Source organism: Ricinus communis, chromosome 1 (assembly GCF_019578655.1).
Source record: "Ricinus communis isolate WT05 ecotype wild-type chromosome 1, ASM1957865v1, whole genome shotgun sequence".
NCBI classification, from domain to species: Eukaryota; Viridiplantae; Streptophyta; class Magnoliopsida; order Malpighiales; family Euphorbiaceae; genus Ricinus; species Ricinus communis.
The window spans coordinates 33,642,374-33,665,062 of NC_063256.1; the positions used below are offsets into that span (position 1 = coordinate 33,642,374).

At 29.3% G+C, this 22,689-nt stretch overlaps 2 protein-coding genes across 4 annotated transcripts; one reads left to right on the plus strand and one right to left on the minus strand.

The window, feature by feature from the left end:
* Positions 1–7,962: 7,962 nt before the first annotated feature.
* On the minus strand, positions 7,963–10,123 carry LOC8268534. 3 transcript variants are annotated; one of them, XM_015726437.3, is made up of 3 exons: positions 9,952–10,123; positions 9,276–9,391; positions 7,963–8,618 (listed from the first exon to the last, which is right to left on the minus strand). In XM_015726437.3, the coding sequence occupies exons 1-3, from the start codon at positions 9,954–9,956 to the stop codon at positions 8,479–8,481; spliced, it is 261 nt and encodes an 86-aa protein (XP_015581923.2). In that variant the 5' UTR covers positions 9,957–10,123; the 3' UTR covers positions 7,963–8,478. The 3 variants fall into 3 exon arrangements, with proteins under 3 accessions (XP_015581923.2, XP_015581925.2, XP_002530908.2); XM_015726439.3 differs by having other exon boundaries at positions 9,276–9,408; XM_002530862.4 differs by having other exon boundaries at positions 9,276–9,383; positions 9,952–10,122.
* Positions 10,124–14,172: 4,049 nt separating this feature from the next.
* On the plus strand, positions 14,173–16,640 carry LOC8268535 (ABC transporter G family member 23). The gene has a single exon (XM_002530863.3). The coding sequence runs from the start codon at positions 14,531–14,533 to the stop codon at positions 16,508–16,510; it is 1,980 nt and encodes a 659-aa protein (XP_002530909.2). The 5' UTR covers positions 14,173–14,530; the 3' UTR covers positions 16,511–16,640.
* The last annotated feature ends 6,049 nt before the right edge of the window (positions 16,641–22,689 follow it).

The following is a 22,689-nucleotide window of genomic DNA, read 5'->3' on the forward strand; positions in this document are numbered from 1 at the left end:
AAATAACAAGTATAAATGTAGAAATTATAATATTTCTTTCAAAAAATGTAGGACTCACAATATACGAGCATATTTTCTCCTAATTTTTTGCGATGCCGATCTATTGAAACTGCTTTTTCAGAACTGGGATTCAATGCTTTACTTCAAACCTTTAGAATTAGGGTTTTGTTTTATAGCGTTAGAGATTCTATGTTGTAGATTTAGGAGATTTAGAGATTTTTCTTTTCAATTAATAAACTATCAGATTTAAAGTTAAATGACCGTAATGAAAAAAAAATATTCTATAACCAAAATAAAATTTAGTGTAAGTTAAGTGACCATTAGTATAATTATCCCCGGAAACAATACTAGCATTTGAGGGGACAAGAAAAACTATTATGTAATAGAGAAAATAATGAGAATGTGCAATTTTGCTAACTTATTTATGCTGAAACAAACGCTAATTAACTCATCCATGAGAGAAACGAACAACAGATTAATCAAAGAATGATCAATATGTAGGTTAGCATCTCAGCCAAAAATGACACTCTCCTCAACAAGCAATTGCGCCATGTGACTCCAGATGTCTAAACCTATAAACCTAGTCATCCTTCATGATTATGCAACAACATTAGAAAATGTACTGATCAGATTCTATCACATATAATAGGAGGAAAAGTCCTAAGTCTTACTACATGATCATCTACATGAAAATAAAGTTAGGTGCTAACCATTAAGCATCGAAAAATGATAAAATATTCATGAAGAGGTAGACCTAATTCTAAGGAAATGTAACCTCTAATTTTTGCATGTTGATCATTCACACATTTTGCAGCTTCAAGAATAATTGAACATGTTGCCACATTTTCTAGATATCTTTCCCAAATAGTATGTAATAGGAAAATTTGCAGTTCAAATGGTGACATCTCTTTCCCACTCTTCTCTCTTCACCAAAGAAAGGGCTGCGTTGCAGGGACTCTAGAACACTTGTTCTGTGATAAATAAATGACTACAAAAAATTACCTTGAGGCTGTTAATCCTAAAGAAAAGCCCACCTCTTCAGAAGAAATGAGCAAAAATGAAGGATTAAATGATTATACAACTAAATGACCCAGTCCTAACGCTCATAGTAACCCTATTTGTTATAGCCTCGTGAGAAGCAACATACAGCTATTTGTTCAATACGAGGGTGAAACAGTATGTCACGACCCCATCTGTGGGCCCGTGACCGGCACTAAGGAATGGGTAGGCGTAAGGCCACCGAATCCCGTAGTAAGCCTAACTCTCACTAACTCAGTTAAATCTCATCTCATTTTACTGATGCTATAATTTATCTTAACTGTTAAATCTTACATAATTAATTTGGTCTGCCAAAAATTAGGCGGGACTCGAAACTACAGAAAATTACAACTGATACACCTACTACTTCTACTGTAGAGAATCTAAGAATTTACAAATTAACATACAAATCAAATACATCACCCGATGATGAAGAAGTCGGGTTACTAGACAAGAGTCGCGAGAAGACTAACAGTCACGGATCTGAAAAATAATAAAATTGAGACTGTAAGTCTCGAGAGTGAGTTAAAATCATATATCTAAAAACATTTGCATATACTTTAAGCATATATTCATTTAATTTGAAATAAATATTAAATCATGTAAAACATACGTGTCATGCCATGCTTAAACAAAATAATTTCACACACAACAGGACGGAGTACTTCAGTAGAGCCCTAATCTCAATACTAACATTCGATCAATCTCAACACTGACATCTCGACTAATCTCAACTCTAATATCTCTACTCTCTCATTCCAACAAAACTGGCGCCCAGAGAGCGAAGCTCGATCAGGGACCTTACCTTCAGTCTGGTCACTTGTCTTAGCCTTTCGGCTCTCTTAATCCAACAAGCCTGGCGCCCAGAGAGCAAGCTCGATCAGGGTCCTTACCTCCAGCCTGAACACTTGATTTCTAACTAAGCCGGCGCCCAGAGAGCAAGCTTGATCAGGGACCTTACCTCCGGCAAACACACTCTATTAAGCCTAGAGAGCGATGCTCGACCAGGGCAAGTCCTAATATTTTCCTTTTAAATTTACCTATTTACCATTTTTCCATCACTCTCGGATTTATATCGGAACACTCATCAAACTAATATGTTCTACTGTCATCCCATCCTGTGTCATCATGCAATAATAAAATCAATGATAAAGAAAATGATATATAAATGAATAGTAATCAAAAGCATGATACAAATGAATAATAATTAAATGAATAATTCCAAATCAAAGATTTATGCATGACACGTGCATAATCGATATATGACTTTAACTCACAGCTTTGGCGACCTCCTAGCTCTGCTCCGGTGTCTCGGTTGGAGCGAGCCGAACAGACGGATTATCTAATCACGGAAAACAATTTATCAATAACGCTGAACAATTAACAATTAACTCCTAGGTCTAGATTTCTAGGACTGACTGTCTAAAATCTTGACTCGATAAATTCTACCGAAAATTCGGCAAAACCTCCCCTATAACACTAGCATTTACCCCCCATAAAATGGGTCCAGGACCTGCCAGAAAAACACTATAAATATCTAACAATTTAATACAATAGGAGCCGGGTCCCCAAGACTTCACTATTTTTCCCGGCTCCCCTACACAACACAAAACACGACCCAAGGCAGGCAGTCCGACAAACAATTATTTTTGACTCTCAAATATTATCTAATACTCAACACAAATCAATAAGCATAAATTAAATCAAAGAATTCTTAAATCAACAGCCGGAGAAAATTACCGAGACGCTTGATCGCTCGGTCGACTAGCTTCCAGCCGCTGGAGTCTGATCGACGATCCGAACTCACAATCGGACTTGAAACGATGCGCTGATGACGATCCCCGCTTCTGATTTTTCGATCATACCCCTGATCATCTGGAGAGATTTGCGGACGCTCTCGGCCGTTGATCTGCAAACGGAGTCCGATCGCCATGAAACCGGTGTCATTGCGAAGCTTGAGCTGAGGAGAGTCGGAATACGCCATCTGATCGTCCAAAGCTCGCCGGAAAAATTGGAAAACGCGGCTGCCACCTACTTCCTCTCTCCACCGGATCTTTTGTTTCCGGACACCCCAAGCGCCGGCCGCTTAAAAGAGAGCCCTCACGAGGGGAGCCAATCGCGAACTACCGAAATGACAAGGCAAAAAATGAAGCCGCCTCTTCCTCGCGCAGCATCGCCGCCACCAGTCACGTCGGCCACCTCGCGCCCGGTGGTCGACCGACGACGCAAATACCCTTCTCCTTCCTCCGATCTCCCTCTCTCTCTCCCCGATTCCTCTTTTCTTCTTTCTCCTTCTCCATATCGACTTTTGGTCCCTGAAGTTTTCTTTCTTACCTTTTGGTTCCTCAACTTTTTTAATTACTGCAATTTTGTCCTGCAACAATTCCAGTTAACTCCTAAACTTTTCTTTAGCCTTTCAATTAAGCCTCTAACTATTTAATTTGGGTCAAATTAGAATTATTGAAAATACACAATTACATATATACTCCTGGCCGACATATTTAATTACAAAAATACTAAACATATAAATTTCCATTAAAACCGCATAATAATAAAATTATACTTTTAATCCTCATCCCAAAATAAATTTCCAATTTAGTCCTAACACATAATTAAATTAAATAATCAATTTGATAAATATTTTCCAACTTAAAATTTAATACCACTAGCTAAATAAAATACACATTTCTCCAAAATTTCTTTTAAAAAAATATCCTCTACAAATTTTTCCAAAATTTTTCAATATAATTTTATTTATATATATATACTATATATATATTTGGAAAATTTTTGAATAACTAAAGTATAATTATTTCTCAAATAATTTACTTAATTAATTTCTTAAAAATTCAAATTAATAGGATATAGAAAATAACTCCTTATTTATCTAACATTAAAATTTCATTTAATTCATTTCAACTAAACGAAGTAAAAATAAAATTAATTTAATTTAAATAAAAACTCATTATTAATCATTATTAATATAATCATTATTAAAGAAAATTTTCGGGCATTACAGACTACATTTGCATGATTCTCCAATTCATTAGACAAACATGAAGTTCCCAGGCTTAATAATATACTAATTGCAATAGGTACAGATATAATGTAGAACAACCCTACATGACTATTAACAAGATAATAGTGAATTTTCTTGCCAAATATAAGATCTAATGCAGTATGCAACTCTTCTCAGAGGGAGAGAACACACGAGCCATTTTAGATTTTGCTCTGCAACTAATTAAAGTCAATAAGGGACTGACAGAAAGAAGTGCAGTAGATGCGCATGCATAGAAATAAAATAAATATGAGCAAATACACATAAAGTACAATCCAGTTTAGCAGTTTGTACCAACCCTTTATTTGAATTTTTCTTTCGGACTATATTGAAAAATGATGCTTTTGTCACAATCTTAGGCCTGCCATTGCCATAGTCATGCAACCAACGGCCTGTCTGTTCATTAATAACTTTACCGCCATCAAGATAATGATGGTTAGAACCAATATGTGATCTTATGCCTTCAACATTATGCTTAAAGCTCATCTTATAGTTTCTTTTGCTGCTGTGGGTAAATTATATCTTAGGCCTGAGTACACTCTTTATTATGTATTCGGTGTCCAAAAGACGTGATCGTTTCATTTAAATGAAAGGGCTGAATTTTTAAAACATACATGTGAGAGAGTTTCAATTCAAATAAATGCCCTACCGGTTATGGCCGATTTGAGTCATAATCGCAAACTATTTTTAGTTGTTTGACTTAATTTTATCTTCTCCATTCTCGATTCTTCATCATTTAGAGCTTGAAATCAGATTCTACAAATTGTTCTTCTCGTATTTTTCTTTTCTTTCATCTGATCTTATGCCTTCAACATTATGCTTAAAGCCCATCTTATAGTTTATTTTGCTGTTATGAGTAAATTATATCTTAGGCCCGGTACACCATGTATTATATATCTGGTGTCGAAAACATGGTAGTTTCATTTAAATGAGAAAGCTGAATTTTTAAAATACACTTGTGAGAGAATTTCATATCAAATAAATGTCTTATCTGTTATTGCCGATTTGAGGCATAATCGCGAACTATTTTTAGTTGTTTGGCTCAATTTTATCTTCTCCATTCTCGATTCTTCATTATTTAGAGCTTCAAATCAGATTCTACAAGCTATTCTTGATTGTGTTTTTTTTTCCTTTTTTGTTATCTACTGCATTGTAACGACTCAGAACGAGATCACATGAGATATTGTCCGCTTTAGCCCCCACTAGCCTCACAGTTTTGTTCCCTTGGCAGATTCGAGAACTTCGCGGGAGGTTACTCATCCTGAATTTTATCTTCTCCATTCTCGATTCTTCATTATTTTAGAGCTTCAAATCATATTCTACAAGCTATTCTTCATTGTGTTTTTTTTTCTTTTTTGTTATTTACTGCATTATTACGACCTGGAACGAGATCAAATGAAATATTTTGTTCGCTTTGGCTCCCACTAGCCTCATAGTTTTGTCCCATTGGCATATTCGAGAACTTCGTAGGAGGTTACCCATTCTGAAATTTTCTCGAACCAATCACGTTTAACTTTGAAGTTCTTACAACTCCACAATCAAACGAGGCACATCATGTAATTAGTTGCAACTCTTTACATGTATGCTATGTGTAATTTTATGATTTTTTCTATTAGTTAATTGATTAATAAGTTACACTTCTAATTAAACACTCATTCTAATCTTAAAAATAACATATTAATAATAAATTAGTTTTCTAATTAAATAATGATTAGTTTTCTAAATAGATAATAAGTAATTTTCTAATTAGATAATAATTATTCTAAAAAATATCATATTAATTATATTTTAATATTATACTAATTAATAAATTAATTTTTCAATTAAATAATAGTTCTAATTATATAAAATAATATTTTTAAATATTATATTCACTAATAAATAAGTTTTTAATTATATAATAATTTCTAATTCTAAAAATTAGTAATATCAATTATATTGATAATTTATATAATATTAAAATTAATAAATAAATATTTTAAAACTAAATTTTATATATTTCACTAATAAAATATTTAAAAAATTAAGAACATTTAAAAATAGTTATATTGTTATTATTTTTTAAAGTATTATAAATCAATATTAAATATTAAAAGTTTTATTAAAATATATCTATAAACTTAATTTTATAATTAAAATACTAATAACGGTCGTGCAATGCACAAATAAACTATTGGTGAAATATAATTTGCAATGTGAGTCAAACAGATTTTGATATTTCCATCTTTTTAGAATGGAACGAAACCAAAAATAACTGACTGAGCTATATCGGACAGAAACAATAATTTCTAATTTATTTTCTGATATATAATCTTATTAATGTTAAAAATATATAATTTAAATATATATTTTAATGATGAAATTACATTATTAATTTTATTAAAAATCAAATATTAAAAAATACTTCAAGAAATAAATCTTTGTGAATTGTACTTTGGTATGAAAGAATTTCCTTTTCGATTTTAATATGATAATTCAAGGGACTAAGAATCAACTTAGCCCTACAAATAAGCTGAAAATAGACTTAAAATTTATATTATTCAAACCAAATAAATCCAAAATTTGATTTCACTTGGCATTTGTATTACAAGTGATTTTAAAAAGGAGTAAATCTAATATTTTAACAGGAAAATATTAAAGCATATTCTTTTATTATTATTATTATTATTATTATTAATTCTTATAATTCTCTCTCTCCTCTTAATTCAAATGTTTATGTTTCTTGTCCATTTTTTTAAACAAAAGTTAATTCTCTTTCTTCTCGTTCTTCCCTTCTCTTCATCATTGTGTTGTCAGTCGCAAAATCATCATTGTGACTTAGAATTTCATATTCTATTTATACAAATTGAATTACTAATTGACCCTTTCCTAGGCAGCGACCAGTAATGAAAAACGAGGTCGTATTAGCAGAATTTTTTCGTCAAGAACATTATATTTGGTCACACCACAACTCAGTTTTTTACTCTTATGCACCTATGGACATGGACGCTCATCGAACAAAACGGTGCACATATAGGGATAAGAATGTCTTTTACACGTCAAAAGGATAATAAGTCCAGTTATAGTCATAATTTGCAAACCATCCAGCACTGATCGCTAGTACTTCATCTTCAACATTGTACCACCCACAAACACAACTGTATATTAAAAAAGCTACACATTATTCTCAGAACGCTAATGGTGGCGTTTGGGAGGCTTCTTATGATACGACCTACCCGCATGGTGTTCTTGACTCAAATGGATTTGAAGATTGTGGTCGCCATTAAAAACATTTGCACAGTTTGAGTGGGGGCATACCTTCCTAAACTTCTTGTGGCAAGCATTATTATGGAAGTGAAACCCGTTAACTTTGGCGAATGAACGACCGTCATGGATGCATGCCAGCTCCTCATTTTTGTGGAGTTTCTTCACATGTGCCTTGACCTCTTAACGTCACGGAACATGTTTTGACAGAATTTACACTTTTTCTTGAATCCTTTGTGGAACTCCTTGTTATGCGCCAGGAAATCCTCTATTTCAGCAAACTCTTCCCGGTCATGAACACATCTGAATGGGGATGGCTCTTCTGGTTCTGGGTCTTCCATCACTTCTTCTGATGAAAATAACCAGTCATCTCACACTTCATCTTCCATCCCTTCTTGGGTTGCAAAGAATGGAACCATTTTAACCAAAAAACTAATGCCTATACTCAGTCCATTGATCAGTAGCTTGGAATAAAGAGAATGATCAACGGGTTTATCAAAAACGTGATAATGTAATATATATTACAAAATGATTAAGCTTCTTCTGTTTTAATGCGATCCGAAAGGTCAGGTTATTGAACTCCGGGTATAATTTTGGAATTCGAAGGGGTAGAAGAAGCCTCCTGTTTTCAAAGCATGCATCCACTTAAATTCAGTACAGCTTAGTTCATTGATCACACAAATGTATAAATTATCTCATCATCTTAATAACGTTCACTAATTTTGGTTCCTGATAAACTCATTATCTCTTTACAGTCAGAACCAATCTTCAGTCTGCTGACCATCGCCCTTCCATGAATTGAATTCTTAATACAAAGAGTAACCATTGGTTGGGAAACTGATCACACGTGAAGACACTTCACTGATGCAAACCATTCTGATATACTGTTCTACTGCTCACACGCCTATCTACCAACCATCATTGTTCATGCAGACAGACAGCAAGAAAACACTTGCATCTAATGATAACACAAAACATCAACATTCTAAAGTATATCGATCGTTAAAAAAATCAAGTGATGAAGATATTTTTTCTCTCGTTTTCTTTCTACATTATAGTTCATTGATTGTCCCTTGAACTCGGAAACTTTTAATCCTCAAAAAATATTTGCATGTGCCATTTGCAATTTCAGTCTATTATCAACTGCCCTGCATATCAAGCATCTCATCCAAATGCTTTAGTCTCTCTCTTCCTTCACTAATCAGAAAACGAATCCTTTGCTTGTCCTTGCAGTTCCGGTTATTCTCCATCTCTTGCCTTATTGTCTGCTTCAATTCAACTGTAAAAATTCATTGAGTTTCAGATACAGCTGAAAGATGTCTTTCCATACAACTTATGCTCATAGTTCATATATAAACTGCATAGACAAATAGTCATCATGGTGCAAAATAACTCTATGATATCAGAAAGAGTTTAAATTCTTAATTAATTGATGAGATGCAGAACAAAAACTACACCTTAAGATCAGAAAGCAGATGGTTATTAACTAACTAATATCGCAGTTGCAGCAGATAGAATCTTCAACAAAAAGAAAGATAGCATACAAGCAGAATTATATATATTATCGCATCAGCCAATTTCACAACTTAGAGGTATTGCTTAGACTACAAGCAGAAAACCAAGCTTACTGGTTAGGCAAGAAACAAAATCAGCGTCATCATAAACCCATAAAGTCTTTGCCCAATCTAAAACCAAAATCAACTTCATCACCACAATTAATGTTCATTACATCCTTTAGAAAAAGCTTTAAAACTGAACTTTTTGACATTTAACACAAAGTTCACCCCCTGTTATTTAGCTCAAGGTACAAACCCAAGAATAGAATTTGGGAATGATAAGGAGCAGACTTCTACTAAAAAGCGTGTTGTTGTTGCCTGAGTTTATATTTCTTCGGTCAGAATTAAGGGGAAGTTAAAGAAAAAAAAATAAAATTCACCTCTAGCATGAGAAGGGGCTCTTTGTGCAATCCTTAGTGCTTGTCTGTATAGCTTGAAAACACGAGCGCGGAGAATAAAGTCCTGTAAATTGAAGGAAAGAACCATGGCTGATTCTCTTCCCCAAAAAATAAGCTTTCATGTAACAATGTATCCAGATGCCAAAAAAATAAACAAACAAACAAATGCAGAGGCAACATTAATCATTAAGTTAAGTAGGACACATAAAGAATGAATCAAACAAGTTTACATTATATCAGATAATCAGGCAGGCAGCACTTTTAACATCTACAAAGTAATATCTTTCATTCTATAACAAACAAAAAAATAATTGGAACATTTTATCTCAGAATCGTCCCCTTGATTACATTATGAGGATCAATTCATAAATCTAGGGGTTTTTGTCCCCAGAAGTTTGTTTGCGCCCAAATTAACTTAGCTGAAACAGTAATCACTTGGAAATGACTCACTCTTTGAATAGAATAAACCTAAACAAATTCAAACCAGAAACACAGCCTACAGCTAAACCTTTATGATTAAGGATCCATTTGAACTCGCAATCAACCCAATTGCTTAAAACCATAAATTCAACGCCTTCAATCAAATCAGTATGGCACAATTAAAACCTCAGAAACTAAGACTCTGTGTTCATTTCATGATAAAAAATCTTTAACATACCTCATAACTAGGGCATTAACAGAGCAGTGGTTGGGATTTAAGCGGGAAGCTCATCAAATTGAGTGCTCTCTTTCAATTTGCTTTTACAAGAACGTGCATAGTTGTCGTTTTCTTCAACAACCATCAATGGCATGTCGTTTGCTTTGAAGAACCGAACTACTGTTAAAATTGTGAAATTAAGGTAAGGACCGGGTGAATAGGCTTTTCCAAGATTTGTGGTCATGGGCTCACTTTCGATCCTAAAAGCCCATTAAACCTTTTTGGTTAGGCTTAAAAGTCGGCAATTAATTAATTGCATCCGGAAAAAAAATAATAATAATAATAATTTGATACCCTCTTGCCGCCCGCACCGAAACAGTGCTTAGCCCTAGATGTTCAGTCAATAATAATAATAATAACAAAAATAACTTAAAAAATGAAAGTAGTAAATAAAGATATAATTAAGTCGAGTAAGCTCATAAATTATTTAGAATCAGCTTTAAAAAATATTTAAAATAAGTTTGATATTAATCAAGTTAAGATATTTAAGTAGTTTGACAAGACAAATCGAATTTAAGTTTCACAATATTTGATTAGATGGATTTGCAAGTTTAACCGAAAATTATTATTTATCTTTTGTATCCTGATAGATTCGATCTAGTCAAATTCGAATATATCAAGTATACTATTAATCGAGTTTAAATTTAAGAATGAGCTCAATTTAATTCAAACTTTATTATTTTATTTCTTTATTATTTTTATAGAATAATTGAGTCGATCTTTAGTAGAATCAAACTCGAGAATATCATTAATAGAACTCAAACTTAAAAAATAAGGTTTATTATAATCTGATTTAAATTTTAAAATTTTAAATTGAGAATTTTCAGATAGAATTAACCTCTAATTTGCTAATACATTCATTCAATTTGATTTGGTAAACACTAATTCTGGCATGTTGTGTAAATTTCTTTTCCCAAATATGATAATAACAATTTGTGAGGCTTACTCATTTCTCAACCAACTAATTTCATTAATAATATTTTTATTAATTGTATTTATTTCTTTGAAAACTGTAAAATCTATTTTGGTTCTTATGTTTTGATGTTTATAATAAACATAATCAATAGGTATCGGAGAAAAAAATAGTTAATAATTAAGTTGATGTTATTGGATAATATTTAAAAACTCTTTCATTTATAATAGAAAATATATGATATTATTTATGCAATAATTGATAAATAAATAATATTAGATATTATAAATATTAAATAATTGATATAGAGATTAATGATTAACATCTAAATAGTCATGTATTTTTTATCTCACAAAAAAATATAGTCATGTTTTTTGCTAGTATAAATACACTCAAAATGGTAAAAGTGTCGATTTACCCCTGCACTTGGAGCCAATAGTAATTAGCCCCTATTTTAATCTTTTAACAAATTTATTCAGCAATTTGGTAAAAATAGTCAATTCACCCGTTTAAAAGATTTAACCAATGCAAAAAAATTTAGTTTGGTCCTTAAACTTCATATTAAATGTCGAATTCTACAAAAATAATTTTCTCTTGAGTTAGAATAAAATTATTTAATTTTGATATATTTAATCTTATTATCTAATGAAATAATTAAATAATATTTGTAATTAAGAAACTTAAGTTAAATAATATTACCAAATATAAGATTATGATTTTATTTAATTTAATATTTCCAAAGCTTATTTGAAATATTTTTAAATTTTTTTATTTTCTATATAATTTCTATAAATGTTATAAATTATCATAATTGGTAGTTATTGATAAAATAATTGTAATACTTGTAACTTCAAATTTTAATTGCTTTAATTTTTATAGGGGTAATTTGGTAAATTTTAAATTTAGATTTGTGATTTTAAAAGAGTAATCAATTTTATTTACATTCAAATTAGTTTTATTTAAAACACTTATTTTCTATTTAACTTGAAATTAATATTACACTAAATATTGATGATTTATTTATTTTATGCATATATAAATAAATAATAATTTAGACATGGGTGTCACTATAGCAACTTATTTGGGGGAAACTTATTTGCAATTTTCCATCTTTTACTTAAAAAAAGAAAAAATTTCTCAATAAATTTCTTAGACATTCTAATCTACGGTCTAGGCCTAGAAAGAATTATGAATATCTTATTAATTAAGTTATTTTCATGAATAGATAATTCATTAGTCCAGCCAGCTCCACCTGAGACATAGGAGCAGCCAGCGGAGCACCGTAGAACTATGAGTTAAAGTTATATATCCTCTGGATATGTACCATATCAAATTTTTATATAGCATTTTCGATTAATAAATTATTATGTATATTATTAATATTATGATTGTATTAATATGTTTTTTGTTATTGTGGATATTGCTTGAAAATTTTTATTATTTTATATTTTATATTTAAATAATTTATTTATTATTTATCCAATTAATTGATTTATAAATTTGGATTAGTTATTTATTATTTATTTAAATAATAAATTTATGGATTTAATTATTTATTTACTATTTACTTAATTAATTAAGTTTATGTATGCAATATATGTGTTGTCAAATGTTATTTAATAAGCTATCGAAAAATAGTTAAATTAGTTGCTATTTATATTATTTTTCACATTGTATTGCATATTGACTCAGGATGAGACGGCAGTAGAACATGTCACGTGATAGGTTGCATCAGAGCACGTGCACATCAGTATTAATCGGAGACATATAGCAAAAGAATATCTTTGGGATGTGTCCTGGTTGAGTATAACTCTTTGAGCTTTGAAAATTTGATTGCCGGAGAAAAAATTATTGGTCGAGCGTTGCTCTTTGGCGCCGACTATATTGGAAATCAAGTGAGCAGGCTAGATTTAAGGACCTTGGTTGAGCTTCGCTCTCTAGGGCGTCAGTCCTATTGGAATAAGAGAGCCAAAAGGCTGCTAGTATTAGGATTAGGGTTCTGCTAAAGTGCTCGTCTCGTATGAGTTAAAAATTATTTATTTTTAAATTATGTTATGGCACGCACTTATTATTTTTTAATGTTCTATATTATTTTATCAACCATTGCATATGTATATTTATGGCTACTTTACTCCAGATATATAATTTTAACTCACTTCCGAGACTGACAGTCTCAATTTTAAATTTTTCAGGTGATAGCTAGGTGTCCCACCAACTTCTTTTTGCAGCCCGACTTCCTTTTTCCTTCGGGCTTATTGTAATTAAATCTTAATTTATGTATTTCAAATTATTTGGAATTCTAGGCTTTCCGCAGTAGTAGACTTGGTACTTTATATTTTATCTTGATTTGTTAAAAATTATGAAAAATTTTTCTAGTCATCCAGCTGAAGAATTAATTTATCTGTATGGTGAATTATGAAAGAGTTGTTGATTTATTTAAGTACTATATATATTGCATGCGATTATTTAGATTATTGGCTAGTTAGGCTTGTTGCGGGTTCCGGAGGCCTTAAGCCTACCAATTTCTTAGCACCGGTCACAGACCCACAAACCGGGTCGTGACAACAATACCACAATATATTTTAATTCTAATAAGAATTTAAAGAGATGTAAACTATTAGTTGAACTTAATTTGACATTTTCAATTAAAAATATTATCTCTTATTTTTATTGAATAATATGAGTAAATTGTGTCATAATTGAATAATTTTACTTTAACTCAATATAAATCTATTTTTTATAATTTGATATTTGGCATGAAGTTTAAGAAACAAATTAAATTTTTTATATTGAGTAAGTCTTTTGAAAGGGTTGAATTGACCATTTTTAATAAGTTGTTGTATAAATTGGCTAGAAATTTAACATGAGCTAATTGTTCATTGATTACAAGTTCGAGAGGCAAATTGACATTTTAGCCCACTCAAAATATATTATAATAAAATTGATAAAACTTTATCTCTATGTCTAAATAGGAATTTTTTTTTTTATAAGCCTGATGTATGTTTTCATTTATACATTAAACTGATATATAACTTATATATTTATTAATTTTTAATAATAGAGTATATATAAATTATCTAATACCAAAGTGAAAAATTCTTATATTTACATATCAATTCTTTTATTAATTGTAAGATAAAAATACTAGATCTAGATAATTCTTTTTCAAAATAAGTTATAATGTAACTTTTACCTGCATAATTATATATATTGCAATAACTAAAAAAGTAATATATATATATATATATATAAAATGTACACTTTAATTGGTATATATTTAATTATTTAAAATTAATAAATACTGTAATCACCCAACTAGATGCCAATGTATATGTGGGTGGGAAGATTTATAGATGAAATATGTGTAATCAAAAACAGATTTGAAATTTTTGATAAGGCAATGTCAATATATTCAACTTCTTCAAATCACCAAACACTGCCAAACCTTTCACCAGCTTTTTAATTTGCAGCACTAAACAAACAGAAAAAAAAAAAAAAGAGAAAGAAAGCCTTAACCATTTTTGTCTTTGGTTGGTTCAACTTCCATACCTCACACCCCTTCTACTGTGTCTCCATATATTTGCGGTTGCTGCCTCCATCAGCTAACTCTCATCTCAATACCAAATTATGGCATCTTGTTTCAATAAACCAAGCATAGAAGAAGACTCAGCTGTACTCTGCTCAACTACTACTTCTGATTCCCCAGAGGAAAACACCAGCTCCTCCTCTTCTTCCCACCACCTCTCACCACCACCACCACCACCGCCACCATCAATACCATCTCACTATTCTCAAATATCCTACAAACTTACAGTAACAGATCTTTCCTACACCATATCTCCTAGTGAGTCAATTGCTGCCTCATTTTGTCACTTGCTGCAAAAGCCCAAGTCTATTAACATACTTCAATCAGTCACTTTCCAAGCAAGAAGGTCTGAAATTCTTGCCATTGTTGGTCCAAGTGGTACTGGAAAATCTAGTCTTCTTCGGATAATATCAGGAAGAGTTAGAGATAAAGATTTCAATCCAAAGAGTATATCCATAAATGGTCGATATATTTCTAGTCCTTCTCAGTTGAGAAAGATATGTGGATTTATAGCACAAGAAGATAATTTGCTTCCTTTACTTACAGTGAAGGAAACACTGATGTATAGCGCCAAGTTTAGACTCACGGAAATGAGTGCAAAAGACAAAGAAGAAAGAGTAGAAAGCTTGATGATAGAACTTGGCCTCTCCCATGTTGCTGATAGTTTTGTTGGTGATGAAGAGAATAGAGGTATTTCTGGTGGAGAAAGGAAAAGGGTATCTATTGGTGTTGACATGATTCATGATCCTGCAATCTTACTTCTTGATGAGCCAACTTCAGGTCTGGACAGCACTTCAGCACTTCAAGTTATCGAGCTTCTTTCTTCAATGGCAAAAGCAAGGTCAAGGACAGTTGTGTTATCCATACACCAACCAAGTTACAGAATCCTTAGATACATTCACAACTTTGTGATTTTATCTCATGGTTCAGTTGTTCATAATGGTAACTTGGAATCATTGGAGGAAACTATAACTAAACTAGGATTTCAAATCCCATTGCAACTGCATGCGCTAGAGTTTGCAATGGAAATCATGCATACACTTGAAGCTTCAAAGTCCAAAACTTACACATCTCCTCTAGAAAACAATCATGAGCCACATTCATACTCAATTTGGCATGATGAATCAATTGGTCAATCAAATGAAGGTATGATCAAGAAAAAGGGTAATTATGATTTTTTTAATCTTTCTGAGATCATGTATTTATGCTCAAGATTTTGGAAGATTATTTATAGGACAAAGCAGCTATTCCTGGCAAGAACAATGCAAGCCGTTGTTGGAGGATTTGGATTAGGCAGTGTGTATATAAAGGTAAGAAAAGATGAAGGAGGAATTACTGAAAGATTAGGTCTCTTTGCGTTCAGCCTAAGTTTTCTTCTTTCATCCACAGTTGAAGCACTTCCTATCTATCTTCAAGAGCGAAAAGTTCTGATGAAAGAAGCATCAAGAGGAGCTTACAAGATCTCCTCTTACATGATAGCTAACACCATTGTTTTCTTGCCATTCTTGTTTGCTGTTGCTATTCTTTTCTCAGTACCGGTTTACTGGCTTGTTGGCCTAAACCCTTCCGCCTCTGCTTTCATCTTCTTCACATTTGTGGTTTGGCTCATAGTGTTGATGGCCAGTTCATTAGTTCTCTTCTTAAGTGCAGCATCGCCTGACTTCATTTCAGGGAATTCTTTAATCTGCACAGTTCTTGGAGCATTCTTTTTGTTCTCTGGATACTTCATTCCAAAAGAGAACATACCAAAGTATTGGATTTTCATGTACTATGTTTCCCTTTATAGGTACCCTTTAGATTGCCTTGTTACAAATGAGTATTGGAGCATGAGAAGTGAGTGTTTTTCTTGGCAAAATGGTGATGATCAATGTCTGGTTACTGGAAATGATGTGTTGAAGAGTAGAGGACTTGACAAGGATAGTAGGTGGAGTAATGTTGGGATCATGCTGGGTTTCTTTGTGTTCTATCGTTTGCTTTGTTGGGTTATTCTTGCTCGAAGGGCTTCCAAAACAACTATATAATTTTATACATCTTCATAAATTATACTATGAAACTGCTATACTTCATTCTAAAATTGTACACGAGCAATATATAATCATATACAAATGAAATAATTGCAATGACTGTTTGTAAGAAATATATAGGTTGACATCCAAGATTTTAGTTTTATATATATATATATATATATATATATATATATATATATATATATGTTTATGTAAATTTATTTATTTATTTATGTTACATGTTAATATTATGCCAAATATATATTTAAATATTTAAATTTTGATTATTTAATTAATTTATCGTTTTATTTTTCAATTTAATTTAATAAACTGAATTCTATTTTTATAACCCTTCAAATATTTTTTATTTTTTTTATTTGACCTAACAAACATATATAAATTCAATTTTTAATAATATTAAAACATCTAATACTCAATACACGGATGAAGTTATATATCAAAAATTATTTAAATATTACATAAAAATATAAATTTAAATATTTATTAAATTATATCTAAAATTAAAATATTAAAATAAATAAATAGCTAAAATTTAGGTGCCTGAATGCATTTAGCCTAAAATCATCTAATATTGCTACATGCCTGAACAATTTTGTATAATTATTTATTTTTCATATTCTAAGGAAGCAAGCAATCAATACCCATGTCACCTATACTCATCCAAATTAAGATGTTAATTACATAAGTTAAGTCTATCTTTTCTCATTTATTTTGTTGGTCTTTAACAGGAAAAATCCATTTTATGGACAAGAGGCCGATTGCTCCCTTATCCCAAAAAAAAAAAAAAAAAATCATATTATCGTGTATTATAATAAAAACAAACTCGGCTTGCAAAGCCACCTTATTTTATTAAAAAAAATTACATTATAATACTATAATAGAGAATACTTTCTGATTTATTCTTTAATAAATTAGCAAATTTTGTCTTAATATTCTGCGAAAATCTAATGTGTCTAAATTAGTACTCGCAAGTGCATGAACCGTTACTATAAGAGTAAGTTCACAATAAGGTCGATCTCTCAAGGAACTATAAGACTACTTATTATAAAGACTAATTATCAACAAAAAATAATAACAATAAATCTAAACACTCTAAATCAGTACTTTGAGAGAATAATATTTATAAAATAAAGTAACTAAACAATAAATAAATATGCAATGCAAATGCTTATGATTTAAAACTATATGCTAAAAATAGTATTTAGCCTAGCCATTTACTTAATAATCTCTTTGTTTTACTTTAAACCTAGATCTAGTGAATGAGATGGTAATGTGCATTTTCCTTTAGTCACTCAAACTAATAATGCAACTAGAGTTTTTTATACCTACATAGATTGAAGCAAAGTTGGTATTTCTAATACATTCAATCTAAATATGTTCATCATAATTACTATTGCTAAATTAATATGATGATTAACTAACAATAATAACTGAAACTAATAAAAAATATAAAGGTAAAGAAATCATTTATTAAATAAATAAATAATAAGATTCATACAAAAGTAAAACGGCTAAACTAAACGCTTATGAAAACTAGCCTAATATATTTAACTCAATGGTCATGATATTAAATAGAAAGTAAAAACTCCATCTAGATTTAGAATTTCTTCAAGTAGAAAGATGATTGGTCCTCACTCTCCACTTCTTGAAAAGCTCCTTAAATCTTAAAAATAGTAATAAAAACTAAACTAAAGTATTTATGGAAGAATTGTAAAAAGAAAAACGGTGGACAAATGTAGAAAGCAGATATGAGAAAACTCTCATTCTTTCTCCTAGAACTAAGTTTATAGAGATATATTGTAGAGAAGAGCCATCCTCTAAGTAAGTTTTCCTAGAAATAAGTATATCCAATATAAGCCTATTTAATAGATAAGACTATAAGTATTTTTATCTCCACCAAATACAATCTCATCAATAACTCTTAATATAGATTCTAATAATTATACAAAATGACTAAAATGTCATTTAGGTCTTGTAATTTTTTACCAGGCCTTACAAATAGCAGTCTATGTGTCTTAATTTTGGGCATTGATATGAACATATCCAATTAAGTTTCTTTTTGAGTATTTAGCTCTATATTTTCCTCTCTTTGCTAATATTACCTGAAAATAGACAATTAAACTTAAGTGGGGTGAAAACACATATTTTTACCATATTATATATAGAAATCATATTATTAAAGCTCTAAAATATCCTAAATATTTATATATAATTTAGACCTATTAAAATCGATGTTATAATATAATATTTTTTGTGGAAAAAAAAAATCTTACTTCCTCCTTTAATTATGGGTTTTGACTTTGCCCTTCCTCTTAGAGTGAATATTTGTCTTTGCTATATTTATCAGGAACTTAAACGACCAATAACATGTGGAGTTATTCTTCAATTTTTGTGGGAGTTGAATAAAAATAAAATTCATTTTTTATGCTTCAAGGCAGATGCAATGCAAAGTTTGGGGATGAAGTTGTTATTTGTGATGACATTCATCTTCCAAAGGAATTTCCTAATTGTTCTAAATTGGATGGCCATGAAGTGGGGAAAAATCTATTTATGATGTAAATTTTGGAGATAAATTATGATCTCCTTTTGGAATGTTCTTTTATTTAAATTTAAAAGCCATATATATTTATTTAAAATAAAATGTAGTTCTATGTTTTTAATTTTTTTTACAAAAGTTCGAGTCAAATTGGACTATATTTAACTAATTTATTTAAATATATTCAGAAAAATAAAGTATACTTCTAAATTTATGAATAGGTCTAGTAATGAATAATAATATTATTTGTCTCCTTTTTTTATTAAGCACTGAAATAATTAAATTGGTATTAAAAATTTATTCCATTTTAAAATAAAAACTTGAATTTCATCTTTTTAATTTTGTGGTTTGAGTACCATCAATTTTTGAATTTGAACGTTTTATATGTACATGTCTTTTTAGTATCGTAAAATTAAGCCGATTAATTTTACATTGAATTAAAATTTTTAAAGAGTTTAGATTTGATTTATTTATTAATAAGACAAATTTGAACCAAATTTACTATCTCTATTTATAGCTTGTGTCTAAATAAATTTAATAAAATTAAACATTTGGTGAATTCATTAGAAGATAAAATATTTATTATAATATTATAACATATTTATTAAGTTTAAACAAATTATTTTAAAATTTATGACGAATAAAAAACATAAATTGTCATCAAATTATTAATATTATATTACAAACTCAGCTCATAAATTTAACTAATTGAGTTTTATTTAATTTAAAGATGAACTTTTACAAAATCCAGCTTTGGCATCTTTATTATTTCTCATGCCAACTTTTGTTTCTGTGGCCAAATGACCCCACAATAAAAGTAGAACAATGAGAGTTGCTGAAAATGAGGATCTTCTACATTCAGCCCCATAGCTTGTTGCTAACGTGTGCCCTCTTGATTGGTTATAACAATGGTGGTGCCAACAACATGTGGAGTTGAAAGAAAAAGAAAAAAGAAAAAAAATGAGTAATGCCACAGCCGAAAATTATTTATTTCAATTTTTATCAGTATGATGTAATATATTTTTATTAAATTATTTTTAATATTTTAAAATCTAGTAATAGTTATATTTTATAAAATTACTAAATATTTAAATTTTTCTTTACTTTATTTTAGTAATTCATTGCTAAGAGCAAATTTTATAAGTTTATTTTATCTAATTATATTTTTTATTAAAATAATATATTATTTATGAAAAATAATATATTATAAATAGAATAATTATTTTTATTTATTTTCTTAGACATTTAATCATATTATTAAAATTTAGTAATTATTTAATAGAAAATATTTAATTAAAACCTGGAGTTGATAAATAAAAAAATTAAAAGAAATTCAATACTTCAGTATCATTAACTTGCCATAAGACTTTTAACCTTATATTAAAATGCATTTAATAATAGATTAATCACGATTAAACAAAAATAAACAATATATCTTTCCAAGAAAAGAATGAGGAAAAAATATAAGAAATGATGGATCTTAAATTGTCATGGTAAAAAGAACAAGGATTAATATTAAATATTAAATAGTATATAAACATGAAATAGAATTAACATATATATTATTCATGTTGCTTGGCATATTGACTTGGATTTACTGCCATCAAAATAAGAATAATTTCCTTGAATTTAAAATATTTTAATATTTTTTTACGTATAAAATACAATTTAAATCTTCTTATTATTTAAAAATATATAATTTAAATTTATAATAAAATACAATGATTCGACTCAATGTTTACTATAATATATAAATAAAGAATATTAATTTCTTAAAATTAATTATTTATAATAATTTTATTGATGAAATATTATAATAAAAAGATTATATATTATGAACACATTAATTGAAGAGAATTAAATAAGAAATAATTTATTTTTTCTCTAACCTCTTATTTTTAAATTCTAATAGGATTCTTATTAGTGATGTATTTAATTAAATTTAGTTATATATAAAATTATAATATAATTACATTGGAGTGAAATTAGTTGTTGTTTAATTTTAAGAGTACTTTAGTCGGTTTAAAAAATTATTTACTCTTTCTTACTTATATATCATCCTTTCAAAATGTGATCACATGAGCCCATAAAAGTATATGTATATTTTATATTCGCATAAAGGGTCAATCAACTTTTTGAATTTATGTCAAGAGATTAAATAATAGACCTAATTTTATTTTTTTTAACAATTAAACCAATAGACTAAATAAATTCAAATCTTGACTGTATTCAATGCTTGCATCACACATGTTTATCAAAGAGCATAAATTAAATGTTTATTAATATAATTAATTTTATTAATGTTAATTGATTTATTAATATGTTAGACGAAGATGGTGAAGTGGTTGTAGTGAATATAAAAATATGATAATAGTGGAGTACCGTGGGAGTAGTGACAATGTTGTAAGAAAAAATAATTAATTAAAATAAAAAAATAAAAATATATATAACTTTTTTTATTATATATCCAAAACTAAAAGTTTATAAATTCATCCACCCACATGACTAAAAGCATTTAGTTAACAAAAGTGCAACTAGAATCTACTTGAGAACTAGATCCTTGCCTAAAGTAATAAATACGAAAACTATATTAGGTAAGAAAAAATAAGAATATATTTATCTATGTATATATGATATTTCATGTGGGAATTTTTAGCATAACCTAATTTTAGTTTCTCCTTTGCCATATATGGTAGTACGTCTATATGTTTTGTGTTCCTTTAGCTTCAATATCAATAATTCAAAATTTCTTATTCCAATCCCACATTAAATACCATAACTATATGAACATTTGGAACCCAATTCTCCAACAAAAGATTATCTATACAAATATTCCTACCAAATTATGTTCGTCAATGTACCATAAGTTCTTATAATTAAATGTTAGTGTTGAAGTGACACCATATTGGGTTTATGTTTTTACTCATGAATTCAAAGAATCTCAACTTTAATTCGGAATAAATTAAAGTTTTAACGACTAATGATTCCCATTGGAATTAATTAATTAATCCCTTATTTAGTTTACATAAAATTTGATACTAGAATCTATTAATACTCATGTGATTAGGGATGGTTTAATTTAATTTAATGGTTTCGTAAGGTTGAGTTGTGAGAAATCTCTTGGGTTCAAAAAGTATTGTGGGAGCTTATCAAATTAATAGAAAAACATTGCTGAGATTAAGAGGAAGCATACCAGAAATGGCAGCAACTCACATTCATCCTTCGAGTGTAGTGTGTTTTAGACGAGAGAAATGGATAGCTGAAAGCAAGTAGTAAGAGACATAGTGACTGGAACGGAAACTTAGCTGCTCGAGAATAGTTGGATCACAATTGTTAAAGTCACGGTGACTAAAATATTTTTATAATTAATCAGTAATTATTAATTTTATCTTATTTTATATATAATTAATGATTAATTTAATAAATTGATTTAATAAATATTATATTTTATATTGACTTATTAAAATATTATCCGTGTACCGAATAATGCTAGTAAATTTTAAAAGTTTACAAGTGCTAAGAGTCGGTCATCTAAATAGTTTTCATTTTAATATAAGTTGATTAACACTCACTTTTGATAAATAAAGATGGTGGATTAATTTTTTTCTTTTTTATTTATCTTTTAAAAGTTCAATTA

Bases quoted from the DNA above. Each gene is read 5' to 3' on its own strand.
- LOC8268534 (XM_015726437.3), bottom strand. The intron at 8,619-9,275 runs GTGAATTTTATT...GAATTTTTACAG, and splicing joins AGCCCCTTCTCATGCTAGAG to TTGAATTGAAGCAGACAATA.
- LOC8268535 (XM_002530863.3), top strand. From the start codon at position 14,531: ATGGCATCTTGTTTCAATAAACCAAGCATAGAAGAAGACTCAGCTGTA.